Genomic DNA, 15066 nt, shown 5'->3' on the forward strand with positions numbered 1-15066 from the left:
GGCGAGAAGTTTTTTTCACGATTTTGCGGAAAAAGAATTTTTGTAGTTTTGGCGAGAAAATACATTTTTCCGGTTTTGGCAGAAAAATACATTTTTTCGATTTTGGTGGAAAATACATTTTTTTTGGCGAGAAAATGCGTTTTTTCAGTTTTGGCGGAAAAATGTGTTTTTCCGGTTTTGGCGGGAAAATGTGTTTTCCGGTTTTAGCGAGAAAATTCATTTTTTCCGGTTTTGGCGGGAAAATGCGTTTTTCGGTTTTGGCTGGAAAATTTCATTTTCCGATTTTGGCGATAAAATTGTGTTTTTCAGTTTTGATGGGGAAATACGTTTTCCAGTTTTGGCGGAAAAATTCTATTTTCCAGTTTTGGCGGAAAAATTGTGTTTTTCGGTTTTAGCGGGAAAATGCGTTTTTCCAGTTTTAACGGAAAAGTTGCGTTTTTCTGGTTTTGGCAGGAAAGTGTGTTTTTCAGTTTCTACGAGAAAATATCGTTTTTGGTTATAACGAAAAATGTATATGCAAAAAAGTAGAATTTACGGTTTAAAAATAATATTTTGATTTTAAAAGGTCATGTTTGTCATTTATCATTTTAGACTAAACTAGATGAATCTGTATCCAGATGCACCATCAAGACTCACCTTCATTTGGATGAGAATTTGAGATGAGTTTTTAAAAATTCAGCTGGGTGATCTATTTGGATGTAGCATTATAATACACAAAACGAACATCAATTTGCATCTTCACCCAGATAGATCACCTGAATGAGCAAACAAACAGGATCCAAGTAGTAGAAAAGACAAGTTTAGTAAAAAACCAAAAATCCAAGACAATAACTCATCTCAAGAATCTTCCATAACAACGGAACAACCTACATTGCTCGAGAAGCTCCTAAGCGCAGACATAAAGAGAGACAAGAGTCAGTTATTACAGGTCTTCCACGTCATGGTAATGAGTTCATTCTTTAAGGAGTCGCCAGAGCAACCTCGGAAGTTGCCTTTGGTTATGGTAGAAGAGACTGGCTGTGAACATGATAAGGATGATCCCACATCTGAAGTTTTATTCGATGATGAGTCGATGACCATTGTGGTAATGATGTGGTTGTGAATGGTGATGAAGATTCTGATTGATAAATTGTAAATTTTTTAAGTTCAAATTTGTGAGAAGTCTTGAAGATCAATCTATATGTGCTGCTTTTTTGAAGGTTTGTAGTCAGGAGAAAATAATTAGACGAGTTCTAATAAATGAATCATTAGAGAGTGATTTATAATAGAGAACGTTCGTATAAAATCTATATTTTACATATCGCATAGGGAAACTCAAAACATGCTCAAACCTATTTATACACACATGACGATTACTATGTATGAATAACAAATTAATTAATCTTATATATCGAACTAAGGAGAGATTTATGATAAACAATAAATGATAATAATATAAATAAAACTCACTCTAAGAACCAATTCCATGGATGTTGAAACTCATCACAACACCAATTCTTGAAGTCTCCATTTTTACCTATCAACAAACCCAAATCATCAATCTCCAAAAGGTCGTCCATCTCCAAATACCCTGTCCCTTCCTCCACCTCCGTCCTATGCATCACTTCCCCGACGCCGACACTAGGAACCAAGATACTCTCCTTATTATCTGACGAGCCACACGATGATGATACATCATATACCGTCTTCTTTTCTTGCTCTACAAGAAACCTAGAACCAACTCCATTTGATAATCCATAATCAGGAGTCATCATCGGTTTCAACTTCGTCGAAAACGTCAAGCTACTCGCAGCATGAACGCTTTCTTGATCTTGTGAATCACTTCGTTTTGGTAATAACCAAGAAACACTCGACTCACTTGTAGTTTTGTCATCTTCTTGTATAAAACTAAAACTCCCCGACCACGAACCGCGTGACCCACTTGACGGGACGAGACCAAGGTCCAACCCATGAACCTTCTCTAGCTTATAATCCCAAGAAGTTCCTGTTAACGAGAAAGACAAGTTCCTGTTAACTTTTTCCTTTTGTTGTTGTTGTGGGTGCAACAAGTTGAGTTTAGCCTCGTGTCCGTAAAGCTTCTTAGCGGCTTCATCGTAAGCCATGGCGGCTTCGACCGAGGTATTGAAAGTGCCGAGCCAGAGGCGAGTGCCATGGTTAGGCTCACGGATCTCAGCGACCCATTTACCCCAAGTGCGTTGCCTAACTCCACGGAAAGTACAAGTAGCGTTCTCTGGACCACCTTTACCTTTCATACAACCTTTTCTTGATCTTCCCATGTTACGTTTCTTGGCCGGAGGTTGCTCTTCTTCCATGGTGTGTTCTTTGAGAGATGGATGTTTTTATTTACAATCTAAATTACTAACTAGTATATATAAAGACTGAAATGAAAATTGAAGAGTACGTTTATATATATTCATGGACACGTCAAGAGTATACGTATTCTTTCGTGGCATGTGCATGAGTGTCTACGTGTGTATTTATGTATACTAAGGAATCTCTTTTTGTTTTTTTTAATGTCTCTTTGTTACACGAAAACGACTCCCAGACCACTGTTTTTGGATAGGTTTAACAGTTTTGATAAAATAAACAGAAAACAAGGACAAAGCATAACTCTATACGTACGTAAACGTACATGCCTGTATGTCACGTGTTGAAATAGAGGATGCCCTGGCAAACGACTAGGAACACATATGGCTTAACCATTCGTTATGTGCTTCGGCTCGAAGTACTTATTTTTCTACCACTACTTATTAAATCATCTATTCCTTTTTTTTTTACTTTATATAAGTCATCTATTTTCATTGTTGACAATTAAAAACATCGATTTTCTTTAACAGTTTTCTTGAAAGACTCCCTAGATTTTGCTACATTTGATGATAAAAAAGATCCGTTCTATATTTGACTTTTATGGCAGTGTGTATAAAATGTACTGATTTATTAATACATTAACAAAATCTTTAAATTTATATCTCAGTTAAAAACTATGAACTTTAATTTAAAAAAAAAAAAAACTATGAACTTTAAGGCTTTTTAGTTTTCCTTTTGTTTACTTTGGGGTTTGGACGACCATGCAATTAGCAAAGCAGTCTTATGCATAGTTGATGCTAAGAGTTAAATAATTTAGAGAAATTTGCATTTATTCGGGCAAATCGGACAGTTTGTGTTATTATGAGTTAGTTATAAATACAAATCTCATTATCTTTGAATAAGAAACATGTGTAGTGTTAACAAAAAAAAGGAACATGTGTGAGATAGTAATAAGAAGCAAGTGTGGGGAACTGGGGATGAGTGTCACTCAGATCGTCGAAACTGCGAAACTTGTTTTCTTCTACTCCCCTACTTCTTGGAACTGATAAACTCGTATGTAAATGAAAAACTAAAAATTCAAAGAGTGACGTTCAATATATAATTATCTTTGAAACGCATGTAGTAGCTGAAGAAAAATAATTCATGTGAATCATATATATTAATAGGAACTTTTTTTCTTCTGCAATCTTCAGTAATATGCATATTCATGCTAATGATATCTAAAAGTTTTTTTCAAACAGTAATAATATAGAAATATGCTCACTCACATGCATATAAATTAAGGCTAGTCTGTACCATGCACTTGGATGAAAAAGACTATCAAAATCAGTCATCCAGATTACAAAATATAAAGTTTTCTTCTGGATTTTGAGGCGATCATTTAAAAGCTTATAATTGTTCTAACATGATCCTTTTTTTATCTAACATGATCCTTAACCCAAAAAGATCAGATCAACTTGAATTTGATAACATTTTCTACCGAGTTCGGGTAAGCTAGAACCGGATATATTGACCCAGTTGATATACCTACAAATTGACTAGATCTGCCATGGACCACTATAATAAAACCACTGTGTGACTTTTAATATTGACTTCGAGTACCTTATATGTATATATGGAGACTATACTATAATGTATAACGATTTTTTTTGAACAACTAATGTATAACGATTTTATACACATACATTTTATTGTTGAATGAAATGGGTATTCAGTTAAATAGCATTGTGTTTTGGTCAACGAGTTTAAGTTGCACGAAACCAAAAGGGAATATAAACTAATTTAACAAAATGACAAAATTTTCATTAGTTAGCACTTTGAATCCAGTTGGTATATTCATTATCCATCTGTTGATATTGGTTCAGACATCGCATTCAGAGTTTGTATTTATAGGCATATACGCAAAAATAATTATATGTAGTGAACTGGTACGCAATTAAAAGACGACACATGTGACAAAGTACCAAATATAGATGATGCTTGTACCTAAAAAAAGGCTGGATCGATTGAGAGACCCTCAAGCAAAGATAGTGAAAAGGTCCTCCATAAACTTTTACTGAATATAAAACGTTCAAACTGATGCTTAGATTATTATCATAATCATGTGATTGATTTTGATCTGTCTCGTGCATTTCCACTAGAACTTTAATTACTAGATATTTGCAACAGAAGCAATGTGATGATACATTATTTATAAGATTATAAAGTAAGTTTTGTTTAACTGATGCATCAGTAAAATACTATATCGGACACTAACCAAATTTCATATAGAAGTGCTATTTCTTTATAAATATAATCGGTTTTAATATGAAATGAAAATGAACTCAACCATATTTAAACATTTTACTTTGACTTGTTGGTATCAATAGTTCCAAACAAAACTAAACCAAAACAAATTTGTTCATTTAGCATATATATATATAGATCATAAGTAGGTTTCAAGTTATACTATACGGCGTACAAATACGCACAATATGCACTCTATATATATGTTTGGCTAATATTGTATATTGCTAAATATACGTTTATACTTTTAGAAAATGAAGAAAAAGAAAGAGTGACAGATGAAAACATTGAAGGAGTGTCATAAAAGGGAAGAAAGGTTTAGTTAGTTGGGTAGGTCTCTCTATTGTATTAATACTCTCCTTTGCTTCTCTTCCATTTATTTCTCTTAAAATTATTTTAATCAATAGTATTGCTTTACTCTCTCACACACACATGTATAAAATGAATATTTTCTCCTTTTTTGTTTCTCTATTAATAAGAAAGAAAAGACAATAACTAATCTGTCTATATATAAAAATGAAACCGATGCAGAGCAATGATGAATCTTGATTTGATCTTCTTCTCGAAAACCTCATTGATTTCTCTTCTTCTCTTCCATTTCCATATTTACACTTCATAATATCTCCTCACCCACTTCTCTTCTTCCCCATTTATAACACACATACACATTTTATATACACATACTTTACATCTACATATTTTGGACTAGCTATTGTAAATTTTTCTTGAGATGGTCCTCCTCTTATCTTAACTTTATAAAAATCTGTCCTCCTTTCAGTTTACATTTCTTCATTTTCCGGTCTCAGGTCACTGAATGTGATAACATTCAAAGATCCATCAATGGAGGTTATTGTTCTTGCATCCAATAGAAGTCTTCTTCTAATCTTTCTTGTTTTTGTAAGTCTCTTGAGCATAAAAGTTACACATGTCTCTGCCGTTAACTACACCAAAACACATAGACAAGTCAGCACCTTGAGAGTTGAGAGGATCCGGAATCACTTGAACAATATCAACAAGCCTCCTGTCTTCACCATTCAGGTTATATATTATGTGTGTACATGTATCAAATGCATTTGCTGATTTCTATAATTTATATGTGATAGATCCTTTTGTTGTTGTAAAATAATAATTTCCAGAGTCCTGACGGTGATGTAATAGATTGTGTACCCAAAAGAAAGCAGCCAGCTTTGGATCATCCACTCTTAAAGCATCACAAGATTCAGGTAATTCTGATTTACGACCACCAACTAGCAAAATTTACCTTTTAACATATTTATTATGGACATCAGAAGTTAGTTATAAGTTTGTATGGAAATATATATATATATATATATATATATATAACACTTTCTGTTAAGTCAAATTAAATTAGAAATCATGAAAATGATGCCAAAAAAACTTATAGTGATGCTGTTAAGCTTAAAATATTTGACAAGTTATATAATCATATCGCTTGTATCATCTTCTATCAGTGTGTATTTTTTTCTTAGTTATACAACAAATTAAGTCGGCTGATGATAGTAATAAAGCTTTCTTTAAAATTAGAACTTAAAAATGAGAAATAACGCAGAAAGCACCGAGGACAATGCCGAAGATGGTGGGAAAAGAGAGAAGCGATGATGTTAAAGAAGCAGCGAGTGTACTGGAAGGTGCATGGCAAATGTGGCACGTGAACGGCACGAGGTGCCCCAAGGGAACTGTTCCCATACGACGCAACACATTGGACGATGTGCTCAGAGCCAAGTCTCTCTTTGACTTTGGGAAAAAGAGACGAAGTATTCACCTTGATCAACGGACAGAGAAGCCTGATGCCCTTGGAACTAGTGGACATGAGGTACACTAGATCATAAATTTATCTTCTCACTCCCTTGGACCCAACCATATTTTCGGTTGCTGATTACATATTTTGCTTGAAAATGAATATTTTTAGCATTTACATACTTTCTTGATACCATATGTTATAGGATAGCAATGTTAATGTGAATTGTCTGTGTAATCATTTAATTATGGACCCATATAACAGCTTCCAATGTCAGTCTCATTACTTAAAGTCATAAAAATACACAAAACATAAGCATTCAATGGATTTTAAGATCTGGTCTAGTTATAATAATTCTTGAATGATACAACTATCTATAAAAGAATATGTAAACGCACGGTTTTTCATTCGCATATATTGGGATTGTAAATATGATTTAGAAGTTAAATCTTAAAATTTATACTAGATTTTGACCCGTGCAACCGCATGAGTGTTTGTTTTCACTTTTCTATACAAAAATTATTATTTTAGAACATAAGTGGTATATATTTTTAATGTTAATCATATACTTAAATATTTATATAACTATTTCAAATACAATAATTTTATAATTTACATGTTATAACTAATTAATTGTTTAAACCTTATGTATTTGCCACTTCTTATTATATATTTATCTTATTGTATTTGTATTTAGTTTTAAGCAAATTAATATATTCATGAAAAAAATATTTAAAAAATATTTTGTATTTAATTTATGCTAAATTTTGACCCGAATTTCAAAACTGGATTTTTTTTACCAATATTTTTATACTTATTCATTTTAGATAATTTATTATTGTATATATAAAAGTGTAAGATATGTTAATTTTTAGACATGTATTATATAGTTTGTTAATTTTAAGTCGTTCTATCATCATATTATATTTTAAATAATTAGTTTATATTTATGAAACTAAAATTTATAAATTTATCAATTGAATATAATTTTATCATATTTATTTTAGTACAATAATTATATTTTAACATGATCATGACTATAAAAGTAGATAAAATAGGATATAATTTATTTATTTTCATTTCTAAACGATAACTTAAAATACATTAAGTTACTGTTTAAATATTACACAGATTTATTAGAATTTTTTAAATATAATATATATTTATATATTATATTTAAAATGGAAATATATTATGATTAAAGTAGTTACAAAGATTTTATATTATTAACTTTAAAGAAATACATGTTAATTTTTATACATGTATTATATAGTTTGATAATGTTAACCCATCTTACCAACATATTAGATTTTATTTTTGAACATAAATATTTTATAATTACGAAAATAAAATATATAAATATATAAATTTAATACAATTTTATTATATTTAGCTCAATATAATTTGATAATATGATTGATTATGATTATATAATAACTAAAATATTATAGATTTTTTTTTATTTTTCATTTTATATAACTGAATATATTAATGTATAATAATATTTTAAGCTAATTTCGAAATTAGTGAAAATATTTAAATATAATTTCAAAAATGAAGATCTTGTACAAATCTTTTAAAAAAGATTTGTTAGAATTTTAAAATAAATATATTTATATTTAAAATGAAAAGATATCAAAAGATACTATGATTAAAATATTTTAAAAATTATATTATTATTATTCTGAATTAAAATATAGTATGAATTTCTATGAATAGATCTATTAAGTCAATTTTTAAAAAAATCACACATGAATCAAGGTTGTGACTTCTGTTTTAATAAATAAGATAGTAAAGATTTTAAAATGATAGTAGTACTAAACTTTAAGTTAATGGTGGTGGTGGGGAATGATAGCATGCTATCGCTTATACGGAAACATCGTCGGAGATATACGGAGCAAAAGCTACTATAAATGTGTGGGACCCAAAGATTGAACAAGTGAATGAGTTCAGTCTCTCACAGATTTGGATTCTGTCCGGATCTTTCGTCGGTCCTGATCTCAATAGCATCGAAGCTGGCTGGCAGGTACTGTCTTTTATTACTTCAACCTTTCATGAGATGTTTATTTATTTAGTGACTGTGTGCAGTATTGTATGTCTAAAGCTTTGATTGTTATACTAGTCAGGTCAGTCCGGAGCTGTATGGTGACAACAGACCAAGATTGTTCACTTATTGGACGGTATGCTTGTTGCTTTCTACTTGTCCACTCATTTATGTTTTGATGCAACAAATAATCTGGTTGCACTTTCATATCAGTTTGCTTTAAATCAAGAGTCTAAAAGATATTTTTTTGGTAAAAATGTCAAGTCTAAAACTTACTAGGGGTTATAAACTGAATATCCTTGAGGATTGACTTTAGCTAATGTGTTGCTTTTTAGGACATTCATGTGACAGTGGAGTAGTTTGCATGTGTAAGTTCAGTGTCTAGTTATGGTATATAGATTGTATCTTGAGAACTACCATTTTTATATCGCTTTGAAAGCACAGTTCCAATATGGTACTTTATCTTTTGTATATAATGAAATAGTTATCATCTAGAAAGTCAGTGACACTGTGCATGGAGATTATGATAGGGTGAATTGAAAGTGTAAATTACGCCAAAAATGACGGTCGAAAGTAAATTTATTTGTAACATTAATTCTTACAGGTACTTTTAGTGTGTAGTATTGATCATATTGAAGTTAATGGTGGTAGAGCAGAGTCATGATGATATTGTTTGGTAAAGAGCATTTATTATTGCATTAATAGCTTATTATTAATTAGATTTATACCATTCCAATTTCTGTACTACTCTCCAAATCATTAAATCTGGATGAACAAATTGGTATATGATCATTGCTTGGGCAATAAATTGATTAAAGCATTTTGTTTTACTTGAGCATAATTAATTATCCTAAACCAATGATAATTTATGTATTTTTTAGAGTGATTCATATCAAGCAACAGGGTGTTACAATCTTCTATGCTCTGGATTTATCCAAACAAATAACAAGATTGCCATTGGAGCCGCCATCTCTCCTCTCTCTACTTTCAATGGAAACCAATTTGATATCACCATTCTCATTTGGAAGGTTTGTCTCTATTTATTTGTCTTTTATATATAAACAAACGTAAACTCTAGTATTAAACTAGTTTACGTGTTACTTGAGATATTCCAAAATAATATTTAAATGAAACTCGCAATTAAATGCATGCAGGATCCAAAATTGGGGAATTGGTGGATGGGTTTAGGAGACAAGACGTTGGTCGGGTATTGGCCAGCGGAGCTGTTCACACACTTAGCCGACCACGCAACAACCGTGGAATGGGGCGGTGAGGTTGTTAACACACGTGCTTCAGGCCGTCACACGACAACTCAAATGGGTTCTGGTCATTTTCCGGACGAAGGGTTTGGGAAAGCAAGTTACTTCCGGAACTTGGAGATTGTTGATTCAGACAACAGTCTTGTACCGGTGCAGGACGTCAAGATATTAGCCGAGAACACCGAATGTTACGACATTAAGAGTTCGTCTAGTAATGAGTGGGGAACTTATTTTTACTACGGTGGTCCAGGTTTTAATCCTAGGTGTGCTTGAAAAAACAAGTGTACATAGTTTGAAATATGTTATTTTTTCAGTGAAAATTTAATATTTGCTTATTGTTTTTTACATCGTCGACATTATTAAACATTTAAACCTAGTAATTTATTATTGCATTAATAGAGAAAAGAGGCGTGTATGATATGAGAGTTCAAACTTTCAATACACGTTGGAAGTTTATTCGAAGACTTGGAAAATTATTTCATCAAGTCGTTGATGCTTGGACCTAGTGATTAAGTATGGTCCTCGCTCATCAGCCACTTGCATATAGCAGAAGACCCCATGACACGTTTCTTCTTTCTACACCAATTAAAGTTTGTCTCAGTAACCCGTTGTTACCGTCGCAAACCTTGATCAACCATTGTAAGTCATAGTAGGACCAAATACATCCCAATCTTTGGTCTGAGTTTGAACCTTCTGCCTCTGAAAGAGGCTCAGTAAAATACTTGGAGAGAAATTTCTTAGATAGTCTCCATCATGTTCTTAAAGAATGTAGGACTTTGCTATGTTCCAAGCATATACCAAAGACCGTTCTAAATTACTTATTCAAAGTTATACAAAAGTCATAGAAACAGTTGGGAGTGTAAAAGGAGCCAAAGGTGCTATATATATATCCCTTAAGTGAGAGCCTAAAGTAAGACAAACAATTGAACTAATCAACTATCTAATGGCTCTTTCACCCACTCTTGTTCCTCTCATTCTCATACCAATGTTTCTCGGGTCGGTTTCGGCCTTTTCACCACTCAAAACCGATACATTGAAACCGGGGCAGCAGCTCAGAGACTGGGAGCAGTTGATCTCCTCGGGTGGCGTCTTCACTCTCGGTTTCTTTACACCAACAGAATCATCTACCTTCTTACTTGGTTCAGCTGGTGTTAGGTATATCGGTATCTGGTATCAGTATGGTCCAATAAATCCAGTTTGGGTGGGTAACCCAACCGAATCAGTCTCTGATTCATCCGGCTCTCTATCCATTGATACCAATGGGAATCTCAAGATCACAAGAGCAAACGCTTCTCCAATCATGGTGAACCAACACCTTTCCTTGGCTGGAAACGTCTCTGCCACTTTACTTGACTCTGGAAACTTCGTGATCCGAGATATGGGCCGAGGAGGTGTACCGGGTCGGGTTCTATGGCAGAGCTTTGACCATCCGACCAGTATGTTACTCCCCGGGATGAAGATAGGGTTTAACCTAAAAACCAAGAAAGAAATTTCGGTTACTTCTTGGACAAGTAACCAAGTTCCAGCCTCAGGAGCATTCAGACTAGGGCTAGACCCGTCAGGAGCTAAACAGCTACTCGTCTGGCGTCATGGTGAAATCTACTGGTCCAGTGGAGTGTTGACGAACAACGGAAGCTCTCAACTAACCTTAGAGCTATCCAGAGAGTACCTTGATTATGAATTCAAGTTTGGTTCAGACAAGTACATGAAGTACTTCAGTTACTCAATCAAGAAAACTAACGGTTCCGTCTATTCAAACTGGTTACTGGATAACTTAGGCCAAATCACTGTTACCAACGTCCTCAGGAGCAACACAAGCAACAGGTGGATTTCTGAAAGCAGTCAACCTTGCACGACGGATTTAAAGAACAGTTCAGCGGTCTGCATCACGGAGAAGCCAACGGCATGTAGGAAAGGGTCAGAGTATTTCGAACCGAGAAGAGGGTACATGACGGGTAGTGGTTACTATGGTGATAGTTTGAGCTTTGGCCTTAGTGACTGCCATGGAAGCTGCTGGAGAAACTGTTCTTGCATAGCTTTCCAAAGCTTTTCTGATGGACAATGTCAGTATTGGGGGAAAGGATCAAAGTTTTTCCCTTATGATAGCTTCACCTTCGAACAAAAAATTTACGTTCTTGATTCTGTGAAGTGATGTGTTGTTGTAAGAGTAACTAATATCAATAAAGGGGTTTAAATAATCAAGAAACTAAAGAATCAAGAACTTCAAAGACATGTAATAACTTCCTCTCTTTGCATATTGATTCAACCACAGCTCTCCAAGACTCAGGCTCTGGTTTAAAACCCATTCCCACAAACCCTGTCAGAACTCGAATCCCCATTTCTGCATTCCCGGATCCGCAGAGGCGAACCACTAACTCGTTCCAAGTCCCATGGTGTGGCCAAACCCCTTTCTTCGACATCAAACTCAAAAACTCCACCGCTTTCTCCAGCTCACCGTTCTTGCACAACGCGTTTAGTATGATCCTATAACTACCTTTGTTCAGATGAACTCCTTCTTCGCATCCCCATTGACCTAACATCTCAAGAGCTTCTTCTGTTCGTCCTTCTCCGCACAAACCCCTGAGTATTACATTGTAAGTTAACGCATCAGCTCTGCATCCAGACGCTTTCATCTCTCCAAGCAACTCCATAGCCTCATCAACCTCACCATTTCTACAAAAGCAGTTCATCAGCGTTGTATAACCAACCGTGTCTAGTTTCAAACCAGTCTCCTTAACCTCATCAAAGACTTCTTTAGCTTCCTGAGCCCTTCCCTCTTTACAAAACCCATTCATCAAAGCAGAGTAATTATACACATTAGGATTACATCCGTTCTTCTTCATAAACTCTATAATCATCTTCCCCCTCTCAACCTCCCCTGCACGACAAAACCCATTGATCATAACATTGAACGTCACAGGATCAGGAGAGATCCCTTCTTTAGAGATCATATCCTCAAACAACTCCATAGCTTCTTTAGACCTGGACTGTACAAACAAACACTCCATCAACGTCGAGTAAGTAATCAAATTCGGATACGAAAGTCCAGATCTTTTCATCTCCTCCACAACTCCAAACGCAGAATCAACATCCCCACTCTTGCAGTGATGCTTCACAAGAATATTGAAAATGCAAGTGTTCGGCTGCAACCCAAGATTCTTTTTACCATACAATAACAGCTTCTTGGCCAAACCAACCTCCTTCGAGTCCACAAGGAGGTTGAGGCACGTGCTAACTGCGTTGAGAGAAGGCTTCACACGTGCGACCACTTGGATCAACCCAAACATCTCAATCACCTTATCGTGCAGCTCGAACCTGGAGAAATGTCTCATTAAGTTGAGGAACAGACCTTCCTGGAACCTGCAAGTCTCGTGCTTCATCTGGCGTAGAATCGCGTCGACGGCGTTGAGCTTCTTGTGCCTGAGGAGATTGTCCAGGAGGACGGAGTACGTGGCGCTGTTGTGGTTGAAGCCTTTCTGTTGGGAGGCTTTGTTGAAGAGGTCGAGGGCTCGCTGAGGGTCTCTCTCGCGTTTGATGAGGTTGATTGCGGATTCGTGGGAGATGAATTGGGGTTTAGGGTTTAGGTCCACTTGTGAGATTGAGGATTCGGGAGGTGGGTCTGGTTTCTTCTTGGGGGTTAAGGAGATTGGAGATATCCATGATCGGGGAGACGATGAAAGGCGGCGACTTTCGTTGATTATCGGAGTTGGAAGACGCATTGTAGTAGCACCTGTGATCAAGAGATTCGAATGTGTGAAGTTAGGTTAAGAGACGAGTGAGAGTGACGACGACGATGATGGTAAACCGGTTCGGTTTAATAAATATTAGATCTCGGTACGGTTCGGGCTATAAACAACATTATTCGTTGTACGTTCGGTTTAAAATATGATGCTTCGGTGTCAAAGAATAGAAAGATTCTGACCTGGAGGCAGGAGTTCTTTTTTAAGAAAATTAATTTGATGTTAGTATATTTTTAGATAATATGTAGTCCTCGTAGATATAAATTTTTATAGTTTACTAACTTTGTCATGGTGTACATTGGATAGTTAATTAAATAATTTTATTTTTAATTACTGTAATTTGCAATAAAAATATAGTTAAATATATTTTTTAAAATTTAATACTGAATTAATTTAATTTATGTGTTTTAATAATAATTATGGATTTATTGTTAATTTAAATAATACTATAATATTTGTTATAATAAAATATCTAAAATTCAAAATATCATTGGTAGAATTCATTTGTTTCAATAATATAGATAGTAAATTTTCTTTTAACCTTAGTTCTACTATCAAGATCTAGAATCTTGTATTTAGATTATGATATGATCACATGTTCATATGTTCAATCTTAAAAATGAGAATGTCTAAAGATATAATCAAGAAGGAAGAGGTTTCAGGTCGAACCACTCGATCAAAATTTTATTTTATAAAATAGTAGTAATTTTTATAGGAAATTAGACCTACTACCTATAAAGAAAATATAAATTCACTAACTAACCAAATTTTTTTATTTTCTCTTCTTTTTTCTACAAATCTAATTTCTATTTTTTTTTTGGCAAATAAACCCAATTTTTATTTGCAAATATTTTGAGGATTAATTGCTAAAAGACGTTTTGCCTTAGAGAAATGATAGCAAAGGTTAAAAATAATGTCAAATCTTTAAAATAAATAGAATGATTAAGATTCTAGTGTTTTGATTAGTTTGAATTGAGTTTATATTATAAAAATTCTTAAAACTCAAGAAAATTACAAAAAATAACTTGAAAATTATGACTTGGAAACTAATTATTTATTTAAGAAGTTATCTTTGTTGGTGGCTCTCTTTACGTTGTACAACAACTTTCTCTTGCGAGTGATAACAGATTCAATTTGACAAGAAAATTTATCTTCATTTAATAAGTTGGGATGAAGTTGCCAAACGTAATGAAATTGTGGCAGACAAAAGTGATTGATTAAACTTTCAATATTTACATCTAAACATATTTAGCTTTGAAGGTTCTGTATAGTACAAGTGGTGTCTTGAAAAATAATAATCATTTACTTATTACAAAATTAATCATAATTGTTAAAGAACTGTCATGAACAAGTTGTGTACATCATCCAACCTAAGAACACATATACCTAGGTTTCAAAACTTTGAACAAAAAATAGTGTAAGCTTTTTTTTTTGAGTTTATTTGTGGTGTTTTGAAGACGCGAAGAGGTCAAGACGTCAAAAGAATGAAAAGTTATTGTTTGTTGAGGATAATACTCTCATCATTTCTCAAATATACTTATGAATATGTATTATTGTTAATTATATAGTTAACTATGCTATTAACTTTGAGAGTACATTGTAATAACTGATATTGGGAATCATAATTTCAAGTTTATTCATGTAAAAAAAATATAATCATTTGCTATACTA

At 33.6% G+C, this 15066-nt stretch overlaps 4 protein-coding genes across 4 annotated transcripts; 2 read left to right on the forward strand and 2 right to left on the reverse strand.

Moving 5' to 3' along the window:
- Positions 1-1258: 1258 nt before the first annotated feature.
- On the reverse strand, positions 1259-3358 carry LOC103851172 (dehydration-responsive element-binding protein 2G). The gene has a single exon (XM_009128004.3). The coding sequence runs from the start codon at positions 2310-2312 to the stop codon at positions 1446-1448; it is 867 nt and encodes a 288-aa protein (XP_009126252.1). The 5' UTR covers positions 2313-3358; the 3' UTR covers positions 1259-1445.
- A 1749-nt stretch (positions 3359-5107) lies between these two features.
- Positions 5108-10051, forward strand: LOC103851173. Its single transcript, XM_009128005.3, has 7 exons — positions 5108-5631; positions 5730-5816; positions 6164-6427; positions 8208-8378; positions 8479-8532; positions 9278-9424; positions 9551-10051. Exons 1-7 carry the CDS (start codon positions 5434-5436, stop codon positions 9926-9928), a joined length of 1299 nt encoding a protein of 432 aa, XP_009126253.1. The 5' UTR covers positions 5108-5433; the 3' UTR covers positions 9929-10051.
- Positions 10052-10313: 262 nt separating this feature from the next.
- Positions 10314-11861, forward strand: LOC103851175 (G-type lectin S-receptor-like serine/threonine-protein kinase At1g67520). The gene has a single exon (XM_009128007.3). It carries the CDS (start codon positions 10599-10601, stop codon positions 11805-11807), a length of 1209 nt encoding a protein of 402 aa, XP_009126255.1. The 5' UTR covers positions 10314-10598; the 3' UTR covers positions 11808-11861.
- LOC103851174 (pentatricopeptide repeat-containing protein At5g18475) lies at positions 11810-14624 on the reverse strand. The gene has a single exon (XM_009128006.3). The coding sequence runs from the start codon at positions 13372-13374 to the stop codon at positions 11854-11856; it is 1521 nt and encodes a 506-aa protein (XP_009126254.1). The 5' UTR covers positions 13375-14624; the 3' UTR covers positions 11810-11853.
- Between the last annotated feature and the right edge of the window lie 442 nt (positions 14625-15066).

The sequence above is a fragment of the Brassica rapa genome, chromosome A02, assembly GCF_000309985.2.
Source record: "Brassica rapa cultivar Chiifu-401-42 chromosome A02, CAAS_Brap_v3.01, whole genome shotgun sequence".
NCBI lineage: Eukaryota > Viridiplantae > Streptophyta > Magnoliopsida > Brassicales > Brassicaceae > Brassica > Brassica rapa.

Coding starts and splice junctions, on each gene's coding strand:
- LOC103851172 (XM_009128004.3), bottom strand. CDS start 2,312: ATGGAAGAAGAGCAACCTCCGGCCAAGAAACGTAACATGGGAAGATCA.
- LOC103851173 (XM_009128005.3), top strand. CDS start 5,434: ATGGAGGTTATTGTTCTTGCATCCAATAGAAGTCTTCTTCTAATCTTT. Junction 6,428..8,207: donor TTGGAACTAGTGGACATGAG/GTACACTAGATC, acceptor GGGGAATGATAG/CATGCTATCGCTTATACGGA. Junction 8,379..8,478: donor GCATCGAAGCTGGCTGGCAG/GTACTGTCTTTT, acceptor TATACTAGTCAG/GTCAGTCCGGAGCTGTATGG.
- LOC103851175 (XM_009128007.3), top strand. CDS start 10,599: ATGGCTCTTTCACCCACTCTTGTTCCTCTCATTCTCATACCAATGTTT.
- LOC103851174 (XM_009128006.3), bottom strand. CDS start 13,374: ATGCGTCTTCCAACTCCGATAATCAACGAAAGTCGCCGCCTTTCATCG.